A 27788-nucleotide genomic window follows, 5' to 3' on the forward strand; every position below is an offset into this window, starting at 1 on the left:
CCCACCGTAAAACGTAGACATAAAACCATGATTTATACCTCCGTAATTCATTTTATACGACGTTTTAATACGGAAAAAAACGGGTTAGATTAGTTCGTGTAAAACTATCTATGCATATCTCCTGTAACATTAAATGAATCCAAATTCTTAAATAGATATAGGATGGAATACGCCGCGTTGTTAACAATTTCATGACTAAGAACCTAGTATGTGAAACTATAATCAGGCATTTTTTGACAAATTCATGTTATTTGTGTTTTTTTGACTCTCGACGCAAAAAGAGAGGTGTTGTAAGTTTGAGGTGTCCATATTTAACTAAACTTTCAAAATTACTAAAAATTTCTAAAAAACTAAACTGTCTGTATGTCTGTATGTCTATCTGTTAGTCTGTATGTGGCACCATAGTCTCCAGAGAACCCAAAACTTCGAAAACTTACGGCAAGACATAAAGTTTGTTGTGTTGTTGGGAATCTCTGGATTTTTTTTATTCTTTAAAAGTAAGCCTTTGATTACAATCTCACCTGATGGTAAGTGATCATGCAGTCTAAGATGGAAACGAGCTAACTTGTTAGAACTGCACGACATCGTACCGGAACGCTAAATGGCTTGGCGGTACGTCTTTATCGGTAGGGTGGTAACTGGCCACGGCCGAAGCCTCCCACCAGCCAGGCCTGGACCAATTAAGAAAATCTCAGTCGGTCCAGCTAAAACTCTACTGAGCTAATCTACTGAGCTGATATTAAAAATAATTTTTCCACGTAGAAATAGTGAAAATATTAAAAATAAATAATATGCTAGTAAAAAGCCACATAATCTGTGAAACGGTAATTACGCTGGTAAAACCGCGGGGCGTAGTCTAGTCTATACTAATATTATAAAGCTGAAGAGTTTGTTTGCTTTTTGATTGAACGCGCTAATCTCCGGAACTACTGGTCCGATTTGAAAAATTCTTTCAGTGTTAGATAGCCCATTTATCGAGGAAGGCTATAGGCTATATATTATTCCCGTATTCTTACGGGAACGGCAACCACGCGGGTGAAACCGCGCGGTTTCAGCTAGTAGTTAATATGCCAAATAGGTGATGAAATTAGTACCAAGGCCGAGAGATACGGCGCCATGTTTATTTAATTTCTTAAAACGGTTTCCTGTTTATGAAAATCGCCATTTTATTTATTCATGTAAACTTGAAGCGGACGTAGTGTGTATGATCTTTTACGAATGTTGGTTGTGTCAGGGTTGCCAACTGAACATACGTGATAGCCCAGTGGATATGACCTCTGGCTGCAATAGGGATGATAACAGTTTTTTTTAATTGTATATAAGTTAAGGGTATGCTAATAGCAAAGTAATTTTGTAAAAGTAGCAGGGTATCTGCGATCATTACTTTCGGAGCTACAGGGATTTAAAGGGTCAGATTTGCGGCGCTGCCGCGGATCCCTGAAAAACGCCCCATACAAAATGGCACGAACTAATGACGTCGTAGGTAATGTAATGATCGTTAGATTTGTATGTGCGTTCAAACAAAATTACTAATATCTTTGTTATTTGTGCGTTTATGTTTATAGTTCATTTATTTAAAAAATGTCACATTTAATATAAGGAAGCTAAAACTGTATGAATTTTCATCTAGTTACGATAAAAGATTTTTAATAAATTTTGAAATTTTATAATCTCATTTATTTTGCAAATATCCAGACAGTCTTTGCTTTTTATGTATAAATTAGTTAACATTGACCTTATTTACCCAAATGTATCATAAAAATCAATATATTCAAACCTAGTAATCATCCCCATTGCTACTGCCACTTTAATAATACTGTCACTTTACGTAAATTGGAGATACTTATGTCATTTAGTTAAAAATATATTCATACGTAGTCATCATCCCCATTCGGAGCGCATAGGTTCCAATCCGGTCTGGGGCATGCACCTCCAACTTTTCAGTTGTGTGCATTTTAAGAAATTAAATATCACCTGTCTCAAACGGTGAAGGAAAAACATCGTGAGGAAATCTGCATACCTACCAGAGAATTATCTTAATTCTCTATGTGTGTGAAGTCCGCCAATCCGCATTGGGCCAGCGTGGTAGACTAAGGCCTAACCCCTCTCATTCTAAGAGGAGACTCATGCTCAACAGCGAGCCGAATGTTTGTTAATGATGATCCTTTCCCTCGGAGAGCGGATTAAGTATATCTTTGACATGTCATCATCAACTCGCCAACCGGCTTTGGAGTAGCATGATGGGTTTAATGCTACACAGAGGCAAGGCTGGTCTCAGTGGCGCGCATAGGATTTTTAGGGTATGCACTATGTGAACAAATTGTACAAAATAGACAATTCTTTCTTGAATGCAGGGTTCATAAGTCCTTAGGGTAGGCAGGGCATTCTTGTATCTATGGTGTGCACGCCACTAGCGTGAGCTTGTAGGGAGTCATTGTAATAATCTGTTAGTGATGCATTTGTATGCATTTCAGATATATTAAAATACTGAAGGCATAAACTATATTTAGAAGTAAGAACGACATCGCAATTCCAGCCAAGTATTATTTTAAACTAGCTAAAAACAAAAGGTCATTGCCCTCATATTTCACAATTAGTCGAAAATATCAACATGTCACCAATTCGATGACAGAGCTATCAACATATTGTTAAGAAATCTATACTAATATTATAAAGCTGAAGAGTTTGTTTGTTTGTTTGATTGAACGCGCTAATCTCAGGAACTACTGGTCCGATTTGAAATATTCTTTCAGTGTTAGATAGCCCATTTATCGAGGAAGGCTATAGGCTATATTTTATTTCCATATTCTAACGGGAACGGGAACCACGCGGGTGAAACCGCGCGGCGTCATTAAGAATATACAGAAAAAGTTTTATTTATTTTATTAGTTGTAGAGGTCATTGTAACTGAGCTAGAGCTACTTGCTTATTTTTGTTAGGTACGACATTAATCTAACAGACAAGGATCGAACCTAAGACATTTGGGTCGTAATACGAACCCTTTTAACTGTAGAACAATCATGGTCGTAAATTGTCAGAACTTTATAGCTGACGCCGCGTGGTTTCACCCGCGTGGTTCCTGTTCTCGTAAGAATACGAGGATAATATATAGCCTGTAGCCTACCTCGATAAATGGGCTATCTAGCACTGAAAGAATTTTTCAAATCCGACTAGTAGTTCCTGAGATTAGCGCGTTCAATCAAACAAACTCTTCAGCTTTATAATATTAGTATAGATATTTAATTCTACTATTCCTTGCGTTTGTAATCCTACACTTAGATTCATATAAGAATATCGGGATAAAATTATGAACAACTAGCTGATGCCGCGCGGTTTCACCCGCGTGGTTCCCGTTCCCGTGGGAATACCGGGATAATATATAGCCTATAGCCTTCCTCGATAAATGGACTATCTAACACTAAAAGAATTTTTCACTACTCTTGCTCAAAAACACTGTCATATTACCACTTCACAGCGGGGCTAAACAAGCATTTTAGCCTCTAGGGGCTAAAGTATAATAGATAATTATATTCTACACTAATGGACGCCCGCCACTTCGTTCGCCCTTAGACCTCCTTAATCTGACCATCTCGCAAAAGCTGTTCTAAGGGAAATTCTACTGACAAAAACTCCCTGCAAAATATCAACTTTGTACGCCAAGCGCACAGAGCAAAGTTTATACAGAGTCTTAACAAGCAGCGTGGTGAAGGCGGTGAAACCCATAAAAAAAACGAACGTCACGTCTCCTTGACATCCGCTTAATACAATTTTTTTTATAATTTGTATTTTAAAACACTAACAACAATTACGTAAATTAATATAAGTATTAATCAATAATTACCAATGAATAATACTCCATTTTATTTCTTTAGTTTTTGTGAACAATTTTTAAAATATTTAAAAACATAAGACGCCATTTTTCTTGAATAATATTGAAAGTTACTGATGCGAGGTTTCGTGTCGTACTGACTCGAGAATGTATTCGTTTTTGAATCTTGTATTTGGAGCGGCTACGGCACCGTCGTGTTCCGTGATTAAGTGGCCTTAAGTGACCTTTCGCTTATATTCCATTCCATATAATCTATCTCCGTGCCAAGTTTCATCCAGATAAATTCAGCCGTTTTGACGAGATTCAATAACAAACTTCCATCCAAACTTTTGCGTTATATCAGTTGAAAGGCGCGCAGCCCTGAAAAATATCTAAATAAAATGTATTTTTTACAGCAGACTTACACTAAAATATGAAAGAGAACCGCGACTCGATGATTGCCAACGTTTTTATAGAGTTTAAAATAACATAAATAACATTATGTTGTGTTTCATCTCTATATAATATTTGATTTGATAATAGTTTACAGAGTATACTTTTCAACCGACTTAAAAAATAAGAATTCTCAATTCTATGTTTTTAACGTTTCTTACCTCATAAATTATTTTGAAAATTTTTTTTTTTTGTTTGAAAGAGAAAGAGACAGATTGTGTTGTTAAAATCAAAATAACTGAAATACATCTTTGAAGTCTATTCTTGTTTTATAAGATTACTTCTGACGCCGCGTGGTTTTACCCGCGTGGTTCCCGTTCCCGTATGAATACGGGGATAATATATAGCCTATAGCCTTCCTCGATAAATGGGCTATCTAACACTGAAAGAATTTTTCAAATCGCACCAGTAGTTCCTGAGATTAGCGCGTTCAATCAAACAAACAAACTCTTCAACTTTATAATATTAGTATAGATTATTACTATGTACTATACTCGTGAAACACATGTAAATTATGTCTGAATAAATAAATTGTTTGTATTATTTCAGTTAAAAGATCACTTACATGCATTTAACTATATGACATTAACTCACTTCTGACTGGTCTATAGTTCTACTGTATTACGAAGAGGTAAAATTTTTGATATTGTTGGGGGTAATCTCTGGATTTACTGAACCGATTTTGAAAATTCTTTTACCATTAGAAAGCCACGTTATTTGTGTGTGTCATAGGCTATATTTTATCCCCGTATTCTAACCGAAATGGGAACTATGCGAGTAAAATCAAGGGGCGTAAAATACTTACGTAAAAAAATCTCAGAATTAGTATTATAATGAAAGGAAAAGTATCGCAGCTAAGAAGTACGTAAAAATTTAAAGAGCTGTAGTCTACCAATGAATTCTCACAACTGCGGAACCCTTTACGCATGACCCGACACGCACTTGGCTGGTTAACATTTTCTTTACTGAATTGATAATCATCTGTCACGTTAAAAAGTTTCAAACAAAACGTTCACAATATGTTTCTTCGTTGAAATGTAACAAAATGTATAAATAACGTGATAAATAGCAGACATTTTTCCATCGTGATTCGCTTTTTTATTTATAGTACATTGTAATGACCGGATCCGATGACTTTACGTGCTCTCTGAGGCACACAACGAGGACCTCGACCAGTACAAAGCTCATTTCCCGACTATTCACTGTTATTTAGATTTTTCGGAAGTAGGTAGATAATTAATTGCCGTAATAGCCCAGTAAATAAATGGCCATGATAGCCCAGTAGATATGATCTCTGCCTCCGATTCCGGAGGGTGTGGGTTCGAATCCGGTCCGGGGCATGTACCTCCAACTTTACAGTTGTGTGCATTTTAAGAAATTAAATATCACGGGTCTCAATCGGTGAAGAAAAACATCGTGAGGAAACCTGCATACCAGAGAATTATCTTAATTCTCTGCGTGTGTGAAGTCTGCCAATCCGCATTGGGCCAGCGTGGTGGACTATTGGCCTTACCCCTCTCATTCTGAGAGGAGACGCGAGCTCAGCAGTGAGCCGAATATGGGTTGATGACTTATAGGCTTATTATGTAATAAAAAAAGAGTAGTAGGAAGAAGAAAATAGTCTTGGCTACGACTCATAAAAGTAATTCTACTCTCAATTGAATGTTCCGCATAAGCTGGACGGCGAAAGTGTCTAACACCGAGGTTCTTGCCAGAATGCAGAAGAAGACTTAGGCAAAATATTTTTTTTAAAAGAATATTTGCCATATCTTTTATAATATGACCAATATTCCCATTGCCAACTAGTTGGAAAAGACTGTGCTAGGAGTGGGTACGACAATAGAACAACGGGGCGGGGATCGAACCACCACCCTTCGGTGATGAGTCCGACCGCTCTTACCGTCGAGCTATTGAGGCTATAAATATTTTTTTATAAGAATTAAACTGAAACGCAACAAACGGACAAATGTGGCACAAACCAACTCTCGTAAAACGATAAATCACTGTGATTTTAATGAAACCTCTGAGCATAGTCCTATTGTATTAGTTCAACTCCTAACTTAGCGAGCACTAGAATTCAGGACTTTCTGCTCCTCAGTCGGACGAGTTAATCTGTAGTCCAACGATGAAGCGCTTATGAAATAATTATATGATTTACTAGCTCGAACAGTGCGTGTTGCCAGTGGTGACCTATGGTTCCGAGACTTGGTCGCTAACTATGGGCCTCATAAGAAGACTCAGAGTCACACAGCGAGCGATGGAACGAGCTATGTTAGGAGTATCTCTGCGTGATCGAATCAGAAATGAGGAGATCCGCAGAAGAACCAAAGTCACCGACATAGCTCACCGAGTTGCGAAGCTGAAGTGGCAATGGGCGGGGCACATAGTTCGAAGAGCCGATGGACGATGGGGGCCCAAAGTGCTGAAATGGCGACCCCGCACTAGTAAGCGCAGTGTTGGCCGACCCCCCACCAGGTGGACTGACGACATCAAGCGAGTCGCAGGGATTCGCTGGATGCAGGTGGCTCAGTATCGTGATGTTTGGAAGTCCCTACAAAAGGCCTATGTCCTGCAGTGGACGTCCATCGGTTGATATGATGATGATGATTACTAGCCAATGCCCCGCGGTTTCGCCTGCATAGTTCCCGTTCCCGTGAGTATACGGGTATAAAATTTAGCCTGTGTTTATCCCAAATAACGTGGCTTTGTAGTGGTAAAAGAGTTTTCAAAATCGGTTCAGTAGATTCAGAAATTACCCCCTATAACACCACAAACTTTATTTTTTTATAATATTAGTTTAAATGAATATGTTGCTTAAAAGTTAGATTAAAGTAAACTAAAACCCAAGTAGCGGACAGATATGGCACAGTTTGACTCTCAGTTCATCCCAAGACTCGAACCTTTCCTTTTTACTGCAATAATTTTAATAAAATATACTAAAAAAAATTTGCTTGGAAGTTTAATTAAACTGAAACGCAAATAGCGGACAGATATGGCACAGCCTTTGCGCTCGTTAAACGATAAATCACGGTGATTTTATCAAAAGCACGGATCATAGAAGTATTTCTATTTCAACTGTCAGTTCATCCCAAGACTCGAACCCTTCCTTCTTGCTTATGCAATAATTTTTATGTAATATACTAAAAGTATTTTGCTTGGAAGTTTGATTAAACTGAAACGTAACATGCGGACAGATATGGCACAGCCTTTACGCTCGTTAAACGATAAATCACGGTGATTTTATCAAAACCACGGATCATAGGAGTATTTCCAGTTCGCATCGCAACTAACGGAATACTTGCGGTTTTTACTGCCAATACCAGATCGTTCCTCACTGCAAACATAAACATAGGTGATTATAAATAGTGGGAGTGTTTGAAAACATTTATTTAGTACAAACGCGTTTTAAGTGTTTTACGCAGTTCTTGGAATGGATTTGAAGAAAGATGCGTTCTTGGGTGTGACGCGCATTCGTTAACTTTATTTCCTAGTCTATAAATTGATTTTTTTTTCTGATTGCGTAAATGCCGTTGGCTCCTTAATGAGACCTCTGCATTGCCGAGGGTTTCCGGAGTGAGTGAGTCCTGAGTGTCAGGGACATCAGATATCCAGGACCTCGCGAAATTTAATATGATCAAGGATAAGGTGCCAGATAACATGTCTGTAGAAAATGTCGCTCGTTGCATAGCGATGAAAGACGCCAATATTGCTAGACATTTGTATTTCTCTCTTGTCTTGATTTATGTCTCGGTGCGCATCTTATCTCTACTCACAGAAGATATTATCGCAGACAGAGCGCTAACATGTCATTGAATAAAAAAAATATAATAATTATCTTTTAACTAGCCAAAGCCCTGCGGTTTCACCCGCATAGTTCATATACTCGTGAGAATATAGAGAAGATAGCCTATATCACTCACAAACAACGTAATTTTCAAAGTCGGCTCCATAGATCCAGAGATTACCTACTTCTATAACACCACAAACTTACCTCTTTCTAATATTGGTGAAGTGTAGACTAGTAGTCGCCTCTTTGTTTCAACCGTGTAGTTCCCGTTCCCGTGGAGATAAAATATTATTATATTAAAATATTATTAACTAATATTACTCGGTGAAGGTGATGCTTTCTAATAGTGAAAAATGTTTTAAATCGATCGAGTAGTTTTTTAGTCAAATCGTAGTAAACATAAATCAAATCTTACCTCTTTATAATATTAGTTTAAATGGATGTCTTAATTTACATACTCCGCCGTGCTTCGTAGAGCACGTTAGCCATTGCTAATGGTTAACGTGCTCTCTCTGATGTACGATCTCTTTGATGTACGATTCAAATGTAAAAGGGCGCGAATGTATTACAATTTTACAAATCGCTACTCAGGCGAGGTGTAAAATATTTTATTGATCGTAAAGACACATTTTACTGTGTCATTTTCGGTGTAATTGCTCAGCTAAGTGGTCGGAAAACAAACATTTCGTTACGCAACTATTTGGCACAGATGCAAATCAAATGCGAGATAGAAGTTTTTTTGTATACTTATTATACTCGCAATAAAGAGGAAACATTTGATTGTTACTTTGTATTGATATGTCTCTGAAACTACTGAAACGATTTGAAAAATTCTTTCAGCAATGGAAAGCTACATTATCAGGATGTAACATCTCTATATATTTTTTTCATATTTCCACGGGAACCACGAGGGTGAAACCGCGGAGGTAATATTATAAAGAGGAAATATTTAATTGTTTGTCAGAGGAAAGTACTGGTCCTATCTGAAAATTTTCATCACCAATGAACATCACCAAACGTATTCCCATGGAAATGACAATTACGCGGGTGAAACCACGTGGATCTGCTGGTCATTATTAAAAATGTAGATATAATGTGTTGGAACTTTGAGTACGAGTAAACGAATTATCATTATTTTTTGGCTGGTGGGAGGCTTCGGCCGTGGCTAGTTACCACCCTACCGGCAAAGACGTAACGCTAAGCGATTTAGCGTTCCAGTACGATGCCGTGTAGAAACCGAAAGGGATGTGAATTTTCATTCTTCCCCTAACAAGATAGCCCGCTTCCATGATCATAATTACACTTCGACGATTATCACGACGTATTAATTTATTTAAAAGCGAAATTATTGATGTCAATTTTGGCTGTATAACGACGGGAAGAAATTGATTGATAATTTCAGTCTCGCGTGCCAGATATGTCCCAATTAGCTGTAAAAACGGCCTTAGGAGGAAATTAGGCTTAGTATACAAACACTTTTGAAAGTCAAGTTTTGTCATGATATAATGGTGGTAATTAAAGTCGAAAACTTAAAATTAGAGTTACGAGGGTTCCAAACACGCCTTGGTCCGAGAAGAACAAATTCAACCAAAGTGTATTTTTTTTGTTACCTAACGTCAGACATGGCGGGGTAGCTACCGATTTTGCCTGGTGTTAAAAACGAAGAGAACATAAAACAAAAGCCTTTATTATTTTTTATTTTTTATTTTAAAACTGACATACATTTTATATTTTAAATTATTCAACAATGTTTGCCATCCTTTATGCTCTGCGTTTTTGTGAGTATGGTGAGATTATTGCTATTAATTCATTTTTTTACTTAGTTTTATTTGAAGAAGGATGTCTCGCAGATGTACACTAAAGAACGTCTAGCCTTAAGACGAAGACGCGAGAATTCTCGCGAGTTTATGTAACTTTTCTCGTGATGACGTGAAATTGACGCTTCTGTTCCATTCAGTTCTTATCTACAGCCTTGAGTGGAGCCTTCGTGTGGTTATAATGCATAAAAGTTTAAGATAAAAGTAAAAAGAAATTATATACTGTTACTCATCACTATCAACCCATATTCGGCACACTGCTGTGCTCGAGTCTCATCTCAGAATGAGTGGGGTTAGGCCAATAGTCCACCGCGCTGGCCCAATGCAGATTGGAAGTCCTCACACGCGCAGAAAATTAAGAAAATTCTCAGGTATGCAGGTTTCCTCACGATGTTTTTCCTTCACCGTTTGAGACACATGATAAATTTATTAAGATGCACAAAATTTAAGGTACATGCTCTTGACCGAATTCGAACACAGACCCTCCGGAATCCGGAGGCTATATCCACTGGGCTATCACGGCTCTCATATATCGAGTTATTTTACTCGCGTGATTCCCGTTCCTGTAGGAAAACGGAGACATTATATAGCCTATAGAATTCCTTGATCTTCCATGATCCATGATCTTGGACCGATTTGATAAATTCTTACACCAATGGAGAGCTACACTATTAGCGAGTAATAAAAGGCATATTTTATTCCCGTATTTTACGGGAATGAGAACTACGCGGATAAAATCGCGGGTGGTCTTCTAATATATTATAATATTTAGATTATATGACAATAAAGGTCTGGCAATCACAGATTCTTCAGTCTGCCACAATGTATTAACCTTATTGTGGCCTGATTTTAATATGCACAATGCGTTTACCTACATGATTAGATACGTGAAGGCTTAGTATTTCAGGTCACATTGTGTGACCTGAATGAGTAGCTCGATCAAATAATAATACGCCACCCTTGTTGTTCATGTATTGGAAAAAAGTTAATCGATTGGTTCGGTGTCGTTTTTCTTTTTAAATGACCGGGTATGTGTTTTATTTAGTTGACTTTATTTTATGACCCATATCACGTCTCCTTTTTAACATAAAAGCTTGTAAAAAAGGGTGTACCAAAATTGGCCATAGGACGGAAATGGAACCGGCTGATCAGACTTGGATCTTGTCTGATTTTTAGATAGAATGGCAGCTAAGTTAGATACTGACACCCAAGGAGGATACTATTCTAGCTCGATGGCCTTTTTTTCTCTCATTGAAAGAAAGAAAGAAGAAAGAAAGAAAATTTTTTTATTTGGACACACACACACATAATACACAAAAGACAACAAATACCTAAAACAAAAGACAGAAATTTTAAAAATATAGTAAACTAATAATTTAAAGATATTAAACTAATGATTAAATTAAATCCAAAAAAAAAAAATGATGTGTGTGGTACCAAAATGGTCACCACTCAGCATGTGCTACGCTAGTGATGGATGCACCAGCGCAGCGCTGGTCTTCCGTGGAACCATGTGGTGACGCGGGCGGAAACAACAAGAAGAAGTGTTACTAATTGATAATTAATAATAAGAACATAATAAATAATTATATATATATACCTTTATAATAATATTTATATATATATATAGTGTGTTAAATAAATTATTAGTAGTTGTCAGTGAGAAATACAATATAGAGTAGAAATAAATAAAATTAAATTATTGGGTCCTCAAAACCTTCCCGGAGACTATTTAATATTAATTAATTTTTAAAGAGGGTAGGTGAGGAGCCTGGGATTGGAGACTGTTACTTACCCTGCTGTTGTAAAAGTAAAAGGTTTTTTACCGATTTCCTAAACCAGGCTTTGGACTTACTGACATTGCGCATGGGGGGAGGCAGATTATTCCAGCACTTGGTGGCAGCGTATCTAAAACTACCCCGAAACGCAGCAGTAAAGTGTTGAGGTGCTCTCAGTGTCCAGACTCTGTTAGAACGGGCGCTAGACTCTTTGTCCCAATGCAATCTATCGAAGAGATATTTTGGTTCTTTGTCTTTAAGAATGCCAAACAAAAGAGTTGCCAAGTGCAATTTTCTTCTAGCTGCCATATTTAGCAAGTTGCTATTATTAATATATGGTGAAATGTGAGATCTGGGAGGGATGTCGTAGCAGTACCGAATGCAAGCATTTTGTATTCGCTGCACTAATCGTTGAGTACGGGCTAATAAGCGAGGACCATACAGTGCATCGGCGTAATTTAATTTTGATAATATTAGAGACTCGCAAACCTTAAGTCGTACTCGTATGTCAAGAAAATGTCGCACGCGGTATAAAATTTTTAGCTTGTAAAAACAAGTTCGGACTACTTTAAGTAAATAATTTTCGAACCGAAGGTCACTGTCAGTTAGAACACCCAAGTTCCTAGTTTCATTTGTACGTTCTAAAACTTCGCCCCTAATACATACTGGGGGAGCATTGTGTGGAATTTTCTCGATACTTCTCCTAGTACCAAGAATCATGTATTTGGTCTTATTTGAGTTTAAGAGAAGTTGATTTGAATCAGCCCAGTCTGCAATGTTCTCTAAGTCTGTATTGATTGCAGTTATACCCTGTGAAACATTACGAGAGTTAAAAGATGTGTATATTTGTGTATCATCAGCGTATATATGGTATTTACAGGTCTGTATACTGTTAATTATATCTGCCGTATAAATAATGAACAAAAGAGGACCTAAGATAGATCCTTGTGGTACACCGTTTATAACAGGTTTGCGTGTCGAATTAACGTAAAGCCCATTAGGGTCACGTATCTGCACAAACTGTGATCGATCAGACAAATAACTTTCGAACCACTGCAAAGTTTTGGATTCTAAACCATAAAAGTATAATTTTGAGAGCAATAAAGGAATGTTTATGGTATCAAAAGCACGTGAAAAATCTAACAGTACAAGCAAACTTACTTCACCTGCATCTTGAGAAGCTAAAATATTGTCAATAACATCAATTAGTGCAGTGGCAGTACCACGATATTTCCTAAAGCCAGATTGCCTATCAGGTAAGATATTATGCCTTTCAACAAAATTTGCCAACTGGTTAGATACAACCTTTTCCAATATCTTAGAAAGACAGGGAAGAAGACTGATGGGGCGCAAGTCCGTGAGCGAAGTTACATTTGTTTTTTTTGGAATTGGTCTAACAATAGCAGTTTTCCATTCATGCGGAAAGACATTTGTTGCAATGGATCGATTAACAATTGCAGTTATAACGCTCAGAGTTGAGGGCAAGGTTAATAAGATCATGTCCAGAGATAATCCATCGGTTCCAGTAGCATTTGATTTAAGTGAATAAATAATTTTGGCTACATAATCCTCCGAAACCGAATGAAGCTCAAACCTAGATCCAGTAAAACGATTGCTATTATAATACCTAACATCGGATTCTTTTACGCGTTTATTCACCTGAATTTTTAGGAAATGATCGTTTATAAGGTTTGGATCATTAAACGTACTATAAAAGTCATTATCCGACGCATTACTTTTTTGGACAACGAACTTTTTTAGATTTTTAAAAAGCATTTTAGAGTCATTAACATATTTATTAATATAATAATTGTGAAACGCTTGTTTTTCCCTATATAACGCAGAAGTTACAGTTTGCTTAAGATCTTTATAATACGATTTCCTTTCAACCGAATTTGTGTTTGAGCGACACTTTGTATGGGCTTGATCGCGTAACTTCATCATTTGCAAAATAGTAGGAGTAATCCATGGATAAGATTCTTCCTTGATAGTTATGGTTTTGAGAGGTGCATGCACATCAAATAATAAGTGTAGGTATGAATTATAAGCAAGCACCATTGAGTTAACGTCCTGCATATTAATAATAAGATCCCATTTTATTTGCTTTAGATGTTCTTCAAACAAATCCTTATCTATTTGCTTTAATGGTCTTAATGTGACTTTCTTAGGAAATTCTTCATTGGTTTATTTATCTTTTTTTTTTAATTTTTAACAATGCTCAAAAATAAAATATAATATATACCTATTTATAATGAAATACAGTATGCAAAATATAATAAAAAAATCGCATTTTAATTAGAAAGAGAAAAAAAATTTTTTTTTTTTTTTATTCTTTACAAGTTAGCCCTTGACTACAATCTCACCTGATGGTAATTGATGATGCAGTCTAAGATGGAAGCGGGCTAACTTGTTAGGAGGAGGATGAAAATCCACACCCCTTTCGGTTTCTACACGGCATCGTACCGGAACGCTAAATCGCTTGGCGGTACGTCTTTGCCGGTAGGGTGGTAACTAGCCACGGCCGAAGCCTCCCACCAGCCAGACCTGGACAAATTAAGAAAATCTCAATCTGCCCAGCCGGGGATCGAACCCAGGACCTCCGTCTTGTAAATCCACCGCGCATACCACTGCGCCACGGAGGCCGTCTAAAATACTAATAGGTAAAGTATTTACGATGAGAATGACTGCTTAGAAAATAATAATTGTAAAGAACTTGACCTCCATACCTGGCTACACAACCGGCTAATCAACGCGTATAAACAGACGGACAGACGGCCTCGCTACTAATAACGCTGTTTATAAACTACGCGTCTTGGAAAGTTATGAGACATTAACATTAGCTCGCCACGCGGATTTTTTTAGAAAAGTTCCTGAAAGTGACTCATGCTGAGATTTGATGTAATCATTATGTCTTGATTATTTAAAGCTTTTTATTATTATTATTATTTATAGTAATAAATATGTAAATATACAAATCCAATTACACTAATTAAAAATGTACATAAAAATTAAAAAGAACAAAACACCACAGTAAAAATAGACAAAAATAAGAAAAATTAAACAAAAAATGAATGACATGTACAGAAATAGCTTATTGACTAACTTAACTGAAATAACAATTACAATAATTATAAAATAAAAAAAAAACAATATAACAATCGTTGACGAATAAACACAATATGCCCACGATTTTTAAACAGAAAACCATTGCCTATAAGAGAAGAGCACTCTAGATCGCATTAATCTTGGCCAGAGATTGTGAGGAAACCTTAACTCTCTAGGCGTGCGAAGTCTGCCAATCCGCATTGGGCCAGCGTGGTGGACTATTGGGATAAACCCTCTCATTCTGAGACGCGCGACGCAAATTTTATTACGTGAGCGCCAAAACCATTTTTACCTAATTGCAAGTAAATTAAACAACATAACGAAAAACAAAATGGCCATGTTCAAGATATATACCTAATTTTCTATACAAAACAAAAATTTAAGAAAATAAGCTTTTCCTGAGATTGAAATTATTTTTAAAAAAATAAACTATCGTGAAAAGTTTTACAAATTGTGTATTTTGTATAGTCATAACGAAGCTAACACTTACAAATATCATTTACCCAAATATCAGGCTCCTAACTTTTCCAGAATCTGAGATTCAGAACCATTTGTAACCACCAAATTACATACTGCACACTCTTAAAGTGCAGCACAACCACTAGGCCTACTACAGTATCATATTCCACGTATAATAAACAATACTTAGTAAAAACAAACCACTTTATCCGCTTTGATCATTGCCCAAAACTGTGATTCATCACATGATTGAAACGCAGCCAAAACCGCATGCAAACAATCGCTGCCGGATAACACAATCGCACGCGTTCAATAAATAATAATAAACGACCGATGTACGTATTTGTACGTATTTAGCTTTCGCGGTGCATTCGTAATGTAGCAATAACTTCTTGGACGGCAGGCAAAGATTGATTTAATTTATATATTATACTAACTAGCTGACGCCGCGCGGTTTCACCCGCCTGGTTCCCGTTTCTGCAGGAATACGGGGATAATATATAGCCTATAGCCTTCCTCGATAAATGGGCTATCTAACACTGAAAGAATTTTTCAAATCGGATCAGTAGTTCCGGAGATTAGCGCGTTCAATCAAACAAACTCTTCAGCTTTATAATATTAGTATAGATATTATAAATGCGAAATGTCTGTCTGTCTGTTACCTTTTCAAATTCAAGCTTTCTTGAATTTTTCTTTTCAATCTAAACGGCTAAACCGATCAAGATGAATTTTGGTATGATCGTAAATGGGACCTTGGAGCAAAACATAGGATACATTTTGACCCTAAAATAAAAATAAAAGGGGGTGAAATAGGGGTTGAAAGTTTGTATGGAAAGTGCTTCATTTTTAGGGTTCCGAACGTACGTAGTACAAAAACGGAACCCTTATTAGAGTTACAGTTTTAATACGAAATATAATGTGATTCAAGAATTTTTAAAATTCAACCTCTAAGGTGGTGAAATAGGAGTTGAACGTTTACATTGATTTCCAGGCGGACGAAGTCGCGGGCGTCTGCTAGTTTAGTAAATAAATATAATATGATTGGTTTCCACTTTTATGCCTATCGTGGTAATTTACTCTGTGAGGCTTGAATATTTTATAATAGAGGTATGTCACTAGCGCATCAAATCTGAGGCGATTAACAAGCGGCTAATTGTCTTCATTTCATTGAATTGCATAGTAAACAACGAATGTTATTTATACAAATAATACCTAAATGTTAATATATGAATGTTGAGTCAACTATTATTGGTCCGATAGTTGTTTCAGTCAAGGGTCTTAAAGCGAAAAGCTTCGACCAACATCTTAAGAAGCTTTCACTAAAGTATTGTACAAGGAGTGCTCTAGTAGTAGGAGGAGTGAGGAGTACTCTAGTAGAAAATATCATTGGTTGCCCTAAAAAATGAAGGTCACTCAATCCCCCAAAAAATATCCTCTACGCTACGTACGTTTTAATTCGAAACAGGAGTTTTACAAATCATTCCTAAAATTGAGCTATATTTCTTCGCATTTGTAAAATTAAGTACCTTGGACATGAACCACGGAATTTCATTGCTAACGAGTCAGCTTTAGCGTTATCCATGTTCTGCTGTATGAATGGCTAGTATACGCCGCGCTGTTTCACCTGCGTGGTTCCCGTTCTCGTAGCAATATCGGGATAAATCCTTCCTCGATAATTAAGCTTTCCAACCCTGAAAGAATTTTTCAAATCGGACCAGTAGTCCCTGAGATTATCGCGTTCAATCAAACAAACAAACAAACTCTTCAGCTTTATAATATTAGTATAGATAGTAATAATTTGGACCCTCTGCGTGCATTAATTGATATATGGTTAACTTTTAGGTCTGAAATTTATAGCATTACCGAAGAAACAGGTGAATGACCCGCTAACATCGACTTGAATGCATCCATTGAGCATGTTTCAGTAATATTACTAAACGTTTATTTCCATAGTCATAAATTTTATTAGCTAAACGGTATAAGCCCTGAATTTAATATAAATCTCTGAACTACGAAGGATTTGTATCCATCTTAACCAAGCTCCCAAGACTAAGCTTATTATTGAGAGCCTCTAATTCTAAACTATGGGGTTTAGACCAGTCCAGTCCCTCAACCAGCATTAAAGAGCGTAATTTTATATTTTATGTGGTTATGACCTCTGCCTTTGATTCGGAGGGCGTAGGTTCGAAACCGGACCGACGAATGCACCTCCAATTTTTCAGTTGTGTGCATTTTAAGAAATTAAATATCACGTGTCTCAAACGGTGATGGAAAAACATCGTGTGGAAACCTTCGTACCAGAGAATTTTATCGATTCTCTGCGTGTGTAAAGTCTGCCAATCCGCATTGGGCAGCGTGGTGGACTATTGGCCTAACCCCTCTCATTCTGAGAGGAGACTCGAGGTCAGCAGTGAGCCGAGTATGGGTTGTTAATGATGAATGTTGATAATGACATCTGGCACTTGGGAGCTCTTAATGCTATTATAACTACGACAAAGATCACACAAGCCATTCTGAAGAAAAATCAGCTATTGATAGATTCGTTTTTAATTCCTTCTAAAATAAAGGAAAAATACGCGAGGAAACCTGCATACCTGAAAAAAATCTTCCAATCCGCATTGGGCCAGCGTGGTGGACTATTTGGCCTAATCTCTCTCTTCCTGAGAGAAGAATCGAGCTCAGCAGTGAGCCGATTATGGGTAGATAATGATTAAGATTAAAAGTTCATTTTCTTTAAATTAAAGTGGACCTAATTAGTACTGCCTAAAGTTCACTTTAATATCAAGAAACTGGATGTTTAAATCCTAACTATGTTTACTTAGATGCTATTAAGGCCATATCTATATATATTATATTAGTATATTACATACTAGCGGACGCCCGCGACTTCGTCCGCCGTTAGGACCTCTTTAATCCAACCCTTACAGTAGTATCGCAGTAAAAATGGAGTAACTTCTCCCGTTTTCCCAACATTTCCCTTCACTGCTCTGCTCGTATTTATCGTAGCGTGATAAAAAGTATACTACAACCTGCCCAGGAGTATGAAGAATAATTGTACCAAGTTTCGTTAAAATCCGTCGAGTAGTTTTTGTTTTTATAACGAACATACAGACAAACATTTTACTTATTGCATTTTTGGCATCAGTATCGATCACTAATCACTTCCTGATAGTTATTTTGGAAATATATTTCATGTACAGAATTGACCTCTCTACAGATTTATTATAAGTATAGGTAGATTTACCTATAATAACTCTCAAACACTCTTACCGCAAATCACTAATGTTTTATTGATATACCAATTCAGTGGGATCAAAGCGTTCGATCGTAAATTAATATTGCCAGTAAAATATAGAATATTAAGCGCGCGAGCAATTATATTTATAGAACATCATTGTTTACATTCGCAGACGTACTCGGGGTATTGCGTATGTTGAGATGAATACTGTGGCTCGTTGATTTATGACTTTTGCCTGCGGTTTGCCTTTACTTGTACTAATAGTACCTATACAGGGTAGTCGTTATCAACCCATATTCTACTCACTGCTGAGCTCGAGTCTCCTCTCAGAATGAGAGGGGTAAGGCCAATAGTCCACCACGCTGGCCCAATGCGGATTGGCAGACTTCACACACGCAGAGAATTAAGATAATTCTCTGGTATGCAGGTTTCCTCACGATGTTTTCTATCACCTTTTGAGACACGTGATATTTATTTTTTTTTAATGCACACAACTGAAAAGTTGGAGTTGCATGCCCCGGACCGGATTCGAAGCCACACCCTCCAAAATCGGAGACAGAGGTCATATCCACTAGGCTATCACAGCTCAGGGTATACAGGGCGCTGGGGAGTATTTCCCATTATTCTGGGGTTATATTCTATATCGAAAATTAATTAAAAATGTTCAAGGAACATGTGTTCTAGAATTAATATTTTCGAGGTAGATAATATTTCTTTTGTATATAGATCTTAAAAAAAAAAAAAAAAACATACATACAGCCGAACGTAGAACCTCCTCCTTTTTGGAAGTCGGTTAAAAATGACGTGTTCCTTATACGCATACGCTTATGACGTAGATAAGTTTTACGTATTTAAAATGCAAGGATAGACGAAGGCGTCTGTTAGTGGATAGTTGGAATAATTTAAATTACTTTGTATGAAAACATAAAAAGTTTTTATTTGTAGTTAAAAAAATATTAGTTATGCAGTTCGGCTCCTATATGTGGACTCGTCAACACCTTGAAGTTATGGGAAATACTCCCGAGCATCCTGTATATTGTACTAATACAGAGTGCTCGGGAGTATTTTAATTTTTGACAGCCTCCGTGGCGCAGTGGTATGCGCGGTGGATTTACAAGACGCAGGTCCTGGGTTCAATCCCCGGCTGGGCAGATTGAGATTTTCTTAATTTGTCCAGCTCTGGCTGGTGGGAGGCTTCGGCCGTGGCTAGTTACCACCCTACCGGCAAAGACGTACCGCCAAGCGATTTAGCGTTCCGGTACGATGCCGTGTAGAAACCGAAAGGGGTGTGGATTTTCATCCTCCTCCTAACAAGTTAGCCCGCTTCCATCTTAGACTGCATCATCACATACCATCAGGTGAGATTGTAGTCAAGGGCTAACTTGTAAAGAATAAAAAATAATAATAATAATAATAAACATACTCGTACTAATGTTATAAAGAGGTAATGTTTGTGGTTTTGTATTATTAAATTTTTTATTTGTTTGAAAGAGTAGGTATACTTCCAGATTGATCCCATTTAATTTTTATGAAAATCGGTTTAGTAATTTTGTGTTAAAATCAAATAACTGAAATACGTCTTGAAGTCGGTTCCATTTTTAGGTTAAAAAAGATTTTTTTTTTAATAAACCCACTATGCTATGTATTTATTAGTATATTTTGGTATGTATTATTTTCCTTATTGTAGGTATTTGTGTAATATTGTTTATGTATTAGGATGTAAATTATTTGTATGTGTATTACTAATAGTATGGTTATTTTTGTTTTACACCACCTGCTGATGTCCTTAAGTTTTCCTAAACCGAAAGTTGCCTGGAAGAAATCGCTACTTAGCGATAAGGCCGCCTTTTGTATGCTGATCTCTTCTTATTTTGTTTTTATTTCACTTGTATTTGTCTTTGTGTTGTGCAAATAAAGTATATCTATCTATCTATCTATGATGCGCTAGACTATCGCGGACGAAGTCGCGGACGTCAGCTAATCATGATAAAGTTACAAAATGTTTGCGATCCCTGCACCACGAAGCTCGAAGTGTAACATGACCTAATTCCGTAACAAATACAGACGTTTCTGGCTATTTTGACTTGACCCGTGTTATTGTTTACTTTCTACCCGACAACATTCCACGATTATTGGTTCACGATGAAATCACCCGATGCTTGAAGTGGGCTTACATCCGGACTGATTAATTGATTTGAATGACAGCCATGTCTTTATTTTGACGGCCTCCGTGGCGCAGTGGATTTACAAAACGGAGGTCCTGGGTTCGATCCCCGGCTGAGCCGATCGAGATTTTCTTAATTGGTCCAGGTCTGGCTGGTGTGAGGCTTTGGCCGTGGCTAGTTACCAACCGACAAAAGACGTACCGCCAAGCGATTTAGCGTTCCGGTACGATGTCGTGTAGAAACCGAAAAGGAGTGTGGATTTTCATCCTCTTCCTAACAAGTTAGCCCGCTTCCATCTTAGACTGCATCATCAATTACCATCAGGTGAGATTGTTGTCAAGGGCTAACTTGTAAATAATTAAAAAAAAACATATATAGTGCATAATATGACCTCTGCCTTCGATTTGTAGATCGTAGGTTCGAATCCAGTCCGTGGCATGCACCTTCAACTTTTCAGATAAGTGCATTTTAAGAAATTAAATATCACGTGTCTCAAACGGTGAACGAAAAAACATCGTGAGGAAACCTGCATACCAGAGAATTTTCTTAATTCTCTGCGTGTGTGAAGAATTCTTCTGCCAATCCGCATTGGGCCAGCGTGTTGGACATTGGCCTAACCCCTCTAATTCTGATTGGAGACTCGAGCTCAGCAGTGAGCCGATTGTGGGTAACATTTTGTCTTTATCATCAGCTTATGCAGTGGCGGATTTACTGTCCTCTGAATTTCGACACTACAATTAAAACACAAACATGTAAGCTAATAAGTGTTTGTATTTTTAACTTAATATAATAATTTATCAGCCTCTGAAATAGTAGAAATACATCTGTTCCCTTAAGCATGAAAAAGGTACATAATTATATTTATCTATACTTATAATAAATCTGTAGAGAGGTCAATTCTGTACATGAATGATATATATTTCCAAAATAACTATCAGGGTGATTAGTGGTCAATACTGATGCCAAAAATGCAATCAGTAAAATTTTTGTCTGTCTGTATGTTCTTTATAGAAACAAAAACTACTCGACGGATTTTAACGAAACTTGGTACAAATGCTTTTCATACTCATGGGCAGGTTATAGTATACTTTTCATCACGCTACGATCAATAGGAGCAAAGCAGTGAAGAGAAATGTTGGGAAAACGGGAGAAGTTCTCAATTGTTCAAGCTTTCGCCGCGTGGTATGTTCGTTATTGAAACAAAAACTACTGTACGGGTTTTAACGAAACTTTATACAAATGCTTTTCATACTCCTGGGCAGGTTATAGTATACTTTTCATTACGCTACAATCAATAGAAGTAGAGCAGTGAAGGGAAATGTAGAGAAAACAGGAGAAGTTACTCCATTTTTTGAGCTTCCGTCGCCGTCGCGTGGTAGGGTAGGGGTAGAGTAGGGGTAGGGTAGGGTAGGGGTAGGGGTAAAAGTTTGGTTTCACGGTTCGTAATTTATATTTATATAAAATTGAAGTGTCTGTCTGTGATCTAACTATCTAGCAACGATATTTTCATAGAACTATCACTAGTTAACTCATCAAACGTTGTTTTGTCTTATGAGTTTAATGAATTTTTAAATGAAAAAAAATAATTATCATTTACGGGGATAAAAAATAGCAACAACTATTTGTAGTGTATATATTTTATCTGATTCTCGAATCTACCTGATGCACACACAAATTTCATAAAAATTGGTCCAGCCGTTTCGGAGAGTTTTGATAACAAACACCGCAACACGAGACAAAAAACGCTAGATGGCATTACTGTCTAGTAAATTAAATAAAGCATTGATTTTTTTTCCAAATTTTTAAGTGCCGTGGGCTCCTTAATGAGACCTCAGCGGCGTCACCGGGGGGTTTTGGCGAGCGCAGAAGCATCGCCTGATGGGGCCCCAAGGCAGAAGCAGAGTGGATGGGCGGAACGACTCTTTAAGGGCGTCTCCTTTCGGGAAAATAATGCACTTAAAAGTAAACACGTTTTTAAACGGTTCCTCCTCAACTGTAGCCTCGATATTTTCACCACAAGTTTACATTTTTAGAATCTACGGGTATTCAATACAAGTAAAAGCAAACGATTCACTTTATTAGTTGTCTTACATACCTACCTGTATCAGATCACAAAACAAACTATCTACTATTATTATTAGCTAGGAAATCAGACTTATTGCATAAGGACCTGCCTCGCTAGACGTTACTTATCTGTCAAAGTATTTGATCAACGATCTAATGCGATTATAAAAACCGTGTCTATAGAATCGATGTTTCATAGTTGTAATCGTGTTCTTCGGTTAAAGAGCTACGGAAAAATACCTTTTTTATAAGGAATATGCTCGCGTTTGACCACGATCTCACCTCATCATGTTAAGTGTAGATGTGGCATATGGTGGAACGCGCTTGCCTATAACTTAGAAGATGCTATTCAGATGCTCAGGTTGTAAGGATATACTGACTTCGGAAGAGAGTTCCATACCCTAGCCATACATATTCTACTGTCTATTTTAATGGTGTAAAAATCGGTCAACAACTTCTATACTAGTGTTCTTTTTTGATGAGTACTATTTACCAACAAATAAATTAGAAATGAAGGCAGAAAACGCAAGTCTTATCATAATTTATTTATTTTAAATTATGTACGGTTTGTTTATAAAATCTAGTATAAAATATATTACCCATATCTAATTGTTCTAAACTTATTAATCAAATTTATTTTCATTAATTTAAGAACAAGTTAATTATAATTATTATTGGGTGTGAAATGAATAGTCATTTATACCCTCATTTTTAATTTGTTTGTTGGTAAACTGTACTCATCCAAAAAGTTGTAGTATAGTTTAATATATACCTACCTAATCTAAGCTCGTTTTCCTCAAAAAATTACAGACAAATTTGTGCGTGATTAGGGATGCGGTACCGATCCTTATGTAATTAGTCTGAGGCTAGGAAATTAGGAATATGTATATTTATATAAATGGTAAATTCCTAATTATAATTAATTATAAGAACAACTCGAGAACAACAAGAAGAATAGTGTATTAATATTAAGATAAGTTATTGCTTCTTGTACTTCTTAATTACTAGTAGGGCCTTATATCTACAAATCTTATATTTTTATAAATACAGTATTATTCCTACTTATAACGCAATTTCATATCTTACTCGTATATTTTTTTTCATACTTGCTGTGGTCGCAATTTTGTAGGTAGATACTCAAAATCTGCACTAATATTATAAGGTGGAACGATTTGTAACGACTAAACTCAAAAATTACTGGACCGATCACCGATTTGAAAAACTCTTTCACCAAAAGAAAGCTACATTATCAGAGAGTAACATAAGCTATATTTTATCTCCATATTCCCACGGGAATTCCGAGATGGCGTTATTAATTAATATCAAAACGGAGTAAAAGTTCTTGTAAACTTCAGCATTCATAGGATTAAGTTTAACATTCATTTTGCTTAGTATACTTAACTATCTTAGCAAGTAATTCAACAATTTCAATGATATCACTGCAAAGTCATTTAACCAATACTAGGTTTATTTATAAACCGTTACTGCCGTAACCGGTTCTAGATTACGCTCCACATAGTAACTGTTACTTTGTATTTTTACGATATCACTGTCAAAGTCTTGTTAATGTAGATTTATGGTACCAATACTAGGTTTCATTATAAACGGTATTATAAACCAACTCTTGTATCTTCATTCTTAACATAAGTTTCTTCGCCGGCCCTAACTTCCTGACATGGGGTATTAAACTGTTGAAGAAACCTATGTCTTCATCTTTCATGACTTCGGGTGCATCGTTGCTATTCCCTGCACTTTTTTGTATATCATCATCATCATCGCAAAAATCTGTTTCCATTATAATAGGTTTGGTGTCAAACTCATCAAATTCGTCCTCTTTGACACTGACATCGGTTACTTCAGTAACAGGTTCTGGAGTGGGTTCCACGTAATAACTGCTACTCTGATCCGCACCAGTATCGAAGTCCTGGCTGTAATGATCGTCTGCGGTGTCCTGACCTTCGTAATCATTGAACTGGTTTATGAGGAACTGCAGCTTGGGGAGATACTCCCAGTCGGATTGTTGTTTGCGGGCCTCCTTTCTGGCTTGGTCTCTTAGGTATTTCCATTTCAGTCTTGCTTCGTCACCTGTAAAAGATTAGATTAAGGAAGTCAATAAAAAATTTATTGTAGTTCACCATGGCCAAAATTTGACCAAAATTAATAAAAATTATGAAAAATGCAGTTCAATTTAGCTTTTAGAAACTTCGAAATAGAATTTGGATTAGCTTCGGTATATATTACCTAAAAAATTTTAATAAAAAAAATTCAACCGACTTCCAATTCAAAAATTAACCTAAACTAAAAAGCAAAAAATAATATCTTACGTATGTGCTACCTTCTGATCAGTTTGAAGGCGGTGCCAAGCCAGTGATGTTTTAATTCAAGCCGGTTAAATTACAAAATTTCTATGGTTCTTTCAGAAACGGCTTTAATTAAAACATGACACTAGATTGGCACCGCCTTCAAACTGATCAGAAGGTAGCACATAGGTAAGATGTTATTTTTTGCTTTTTAGTTTAGGTTAATTTTTGAATTTGAAGTCGGTTGAATTTTTTTTATTAAAATTTTTATTTTTTAATTTTTAGTGTTAGCACACCTACAGAGTGTGAACAAAAATTAATAAGCAATTAGTTGAAACGTTATTTTTTTATAATAAGTATCTAAGTCCTACAATCCCAATTTTAAAAACACTACCTTAACTCATATACAAATTTTTACTCCCCCTTTATCCACACATAATATGAATATTCAGAAAAACATGAAAGGTGACTGTCCTCCGTTTTCATCACCAGACCTCCTATGCAGTCACAATCCGCATGGTTGGAAAGTTCTCATCAATATAAAATTTATCAAGTCCAAACACAAGGTAGCTACTGTGAACCGTCGAGGAGTTCCCTTAACTCTCCTTCATCTTCGTCACTAGACCCCTAATACAGTCACAACCTATCCAGGTGGAAAGTTCTCATCAATACAAAATTATCAAGTCAAAACACAAGGTAGCTACTGTGAACCGTCGAGGAGTTCCCTTAACTATCCTTCGTCTTCATCACCAGACCCCTAATACAGTCACAACCCACCTAGGTGGAAAGTTCTCATCAATACAAATTTATCAAGTCCAAACACAAGGTAGCTACTGTGAACCGTTGAGGAGTTCTCTTAACTGTCCTTCGTCTTCATCATCAGACCCTTAATACAGTCACAACCCATCTAGGTGGAAAGTTCTCATCAATACAAATAAATCAAGCCCAAACAAAAGGTACCTGCTGTAAATCGTTGACGAGTTCCATCGTCTGTGTTTTGGCTCCATCATCAGACCAACTCCAGACCTTCATAAAATTGTAGTGGTTTAAAATACCTTATGGAAACACTAACAAACGCACTAGCCGTCCCTACAATTTTCAAAAGATCTCCTCGATTTCTCCAGGATGCCATCATCAGATCCTGACATGAAAAAAATGGGACCACCCTGGAATCAAACCCTTCAAAACAAAAAAAGAATTTTCAAAATCGGTCCACAAATGACGGAATTATCGCTGGACATACATAAAAAAAAAAAAAAAAAAAAAAAAAAAAAAAAAAAAAAAAAAAAAAAAAAAAAACATACATACAGTCGAACGTAGAACCTCCTCCTTTTTGGAAGTCGGTTAAAAAATAAATACATTTATCCAACTTACGTGTAACGCCTAATTGTTGAGAAATCTCCTTCCAACTTTCGTCCAGTTTGTACCAATTGTGGTGTCCCTTTAGTTGTCTGTTCCATATCAACTCCTTTGCTTGGACGAGGACGATCAACTTGTTCATATCAACATCTATGGTCCTTCTTTTGTTCATCAACAACTTCTTCCTCATGGTGTAGCCAAGCTTCGGCCGTTTTATGGATTCGTCGAGGCTGTTGAAGACTTCGTCAGCGGTGTCTTCGTCTCCATCTTCATCATCAGCGAGGAACTGGTTGTGGATGAACTTCAGCTTTTGGAAGTGGGGCCAGTCTGATTCGTGGGGGTTCTTCCTCATCTCTTTCCTGCACTGGTCTTTTAGGTTCTTCCATCTTTTTCTGCAGTTCATACCTGTAAGAGAAAATGGTGGTGTGTTATAATTTTTTTAACCTCCTTTTTTAATTCGGTTTAAACTTTCTGCGCTTCACACCTGTAAGAGAACCTATAATTAAAAAAAATTGAAAACTCCGACTGCCTAACCTGCTCGCTCCTATACTACATACAGCCTTTCTTGATCAGTACTGTTTACCAATAGTAAATTAGAAATGAAGGTAGAAAACGCATGTTATTTCATATCTTATTTATTTGAAATTATGTATGTTTGTTTATAAAATGTTATATAAAATATAATAACCATATCTAGTTCTTCTAAGCTTATTGACCAAATTTATTTTCATTAATTTAAGAACAAGTTAATTATAATTAGGTGTGAAATGACTTAAATTTGACTGATCCCCAAATAGCACATAGCCAAAAAAACCAACCAACTCATAAATAATAAAAAAAATACCTATTAGGTGTATAATTTAATAAAAATCCTTGAAAAAAATTAAACTACCAACAAGTACAAAAAAAAAACAAATTAAAACATTAAAAATATCAAATCCTAAACTATTACCGCGAATCTCCATCGACGCTAGCGCCATCACGATTCAATTATGTAAACATTTCAAAATGACAAATCGCGCCAACACACAAAGATGGCGTCGCGAACATAGCGGCGTAAGCGATTATAACGCTCACCTACATTTTGTTCTAAACAAATACTCACTGGTGGTCCCTACTTCAGCGGCAACCTCGTTCCAATATCGCTCCAATTTGAAGCGATTTCGATGCCCTCTGTAGCTCTTGTCCCATAGACATTCTCGTGCTTGGACAGCGGCTATCAGCTTGTCCATATTTTTGGAGCGGGCGCCTTTCGCTTTCACCTTCATAGCGGAGCGGGCGCGCTAGCGGGAGCGACGCGCTGGGGGGACGCGTGGCGACTGGCGGAACGGAGCGCCCGCTACCCGCTACCCGCTGCCCGCTCCCCGCCCGAAGTGGGCTCGCTCTCTTGACCGTTCAACGTAAAAACGCTGCATCTAACATTTGCGACAATCTATTAATGTACAAAAGTACTCA

At 36.9% G+C, this 27788-nt stretch overlaps 2 protein-coding genes across 2 annotated transcripts in view; one reads left to right on the top strand and one right to left on the bottom strand.

Annotated features, from left to right (window-relative positions):
• The window catches only part of LOC112058329 (uncharacterized), a 76735-nt gene that overhangs the window by 13863 nt on the left and 35084 nt on the right, over positions 1 to 27788 (top strand). The gene's annotated exons all lie outside the window — the stretch shown is intronic.
• LOC112058330 (transcription factor Adf-1) lies at positions 22671 to 27673 on the bottom strand. Its single transcript, XM_024099089.2, has 3 exons — positions 27439 to 27673; positions 26349 to 26738; positions 22671 to 24759 (listed from the first exon to the last, which is right to left on the bottom strand). Exons 1-3 carry the CDS (start codon positions 27599 to 27601, stop codon positions 24263 to 24265), a joined length of 1050 nt encoding a protein of 349 aa, XP_023954857.1. The 5' UTR covers positions 27602 to 27673; the 3' UTR covers positions 22671 to 24262.

The sequence above is a fragment of the Bicyclus anynana genome, chromosome 25 (genome assembly GCF_947172395.1).
Source record: "Bicyclus anynana chromosome 25, ilBicAnyn1.1, whole genome shotgun sequence".
Lineage (NCBI taxonomy): Eukaryota > Metazoa > Arthropoda > Insecta > Lepidoptera > Nymphalidae > Bicyclus > Bicyclus anynana.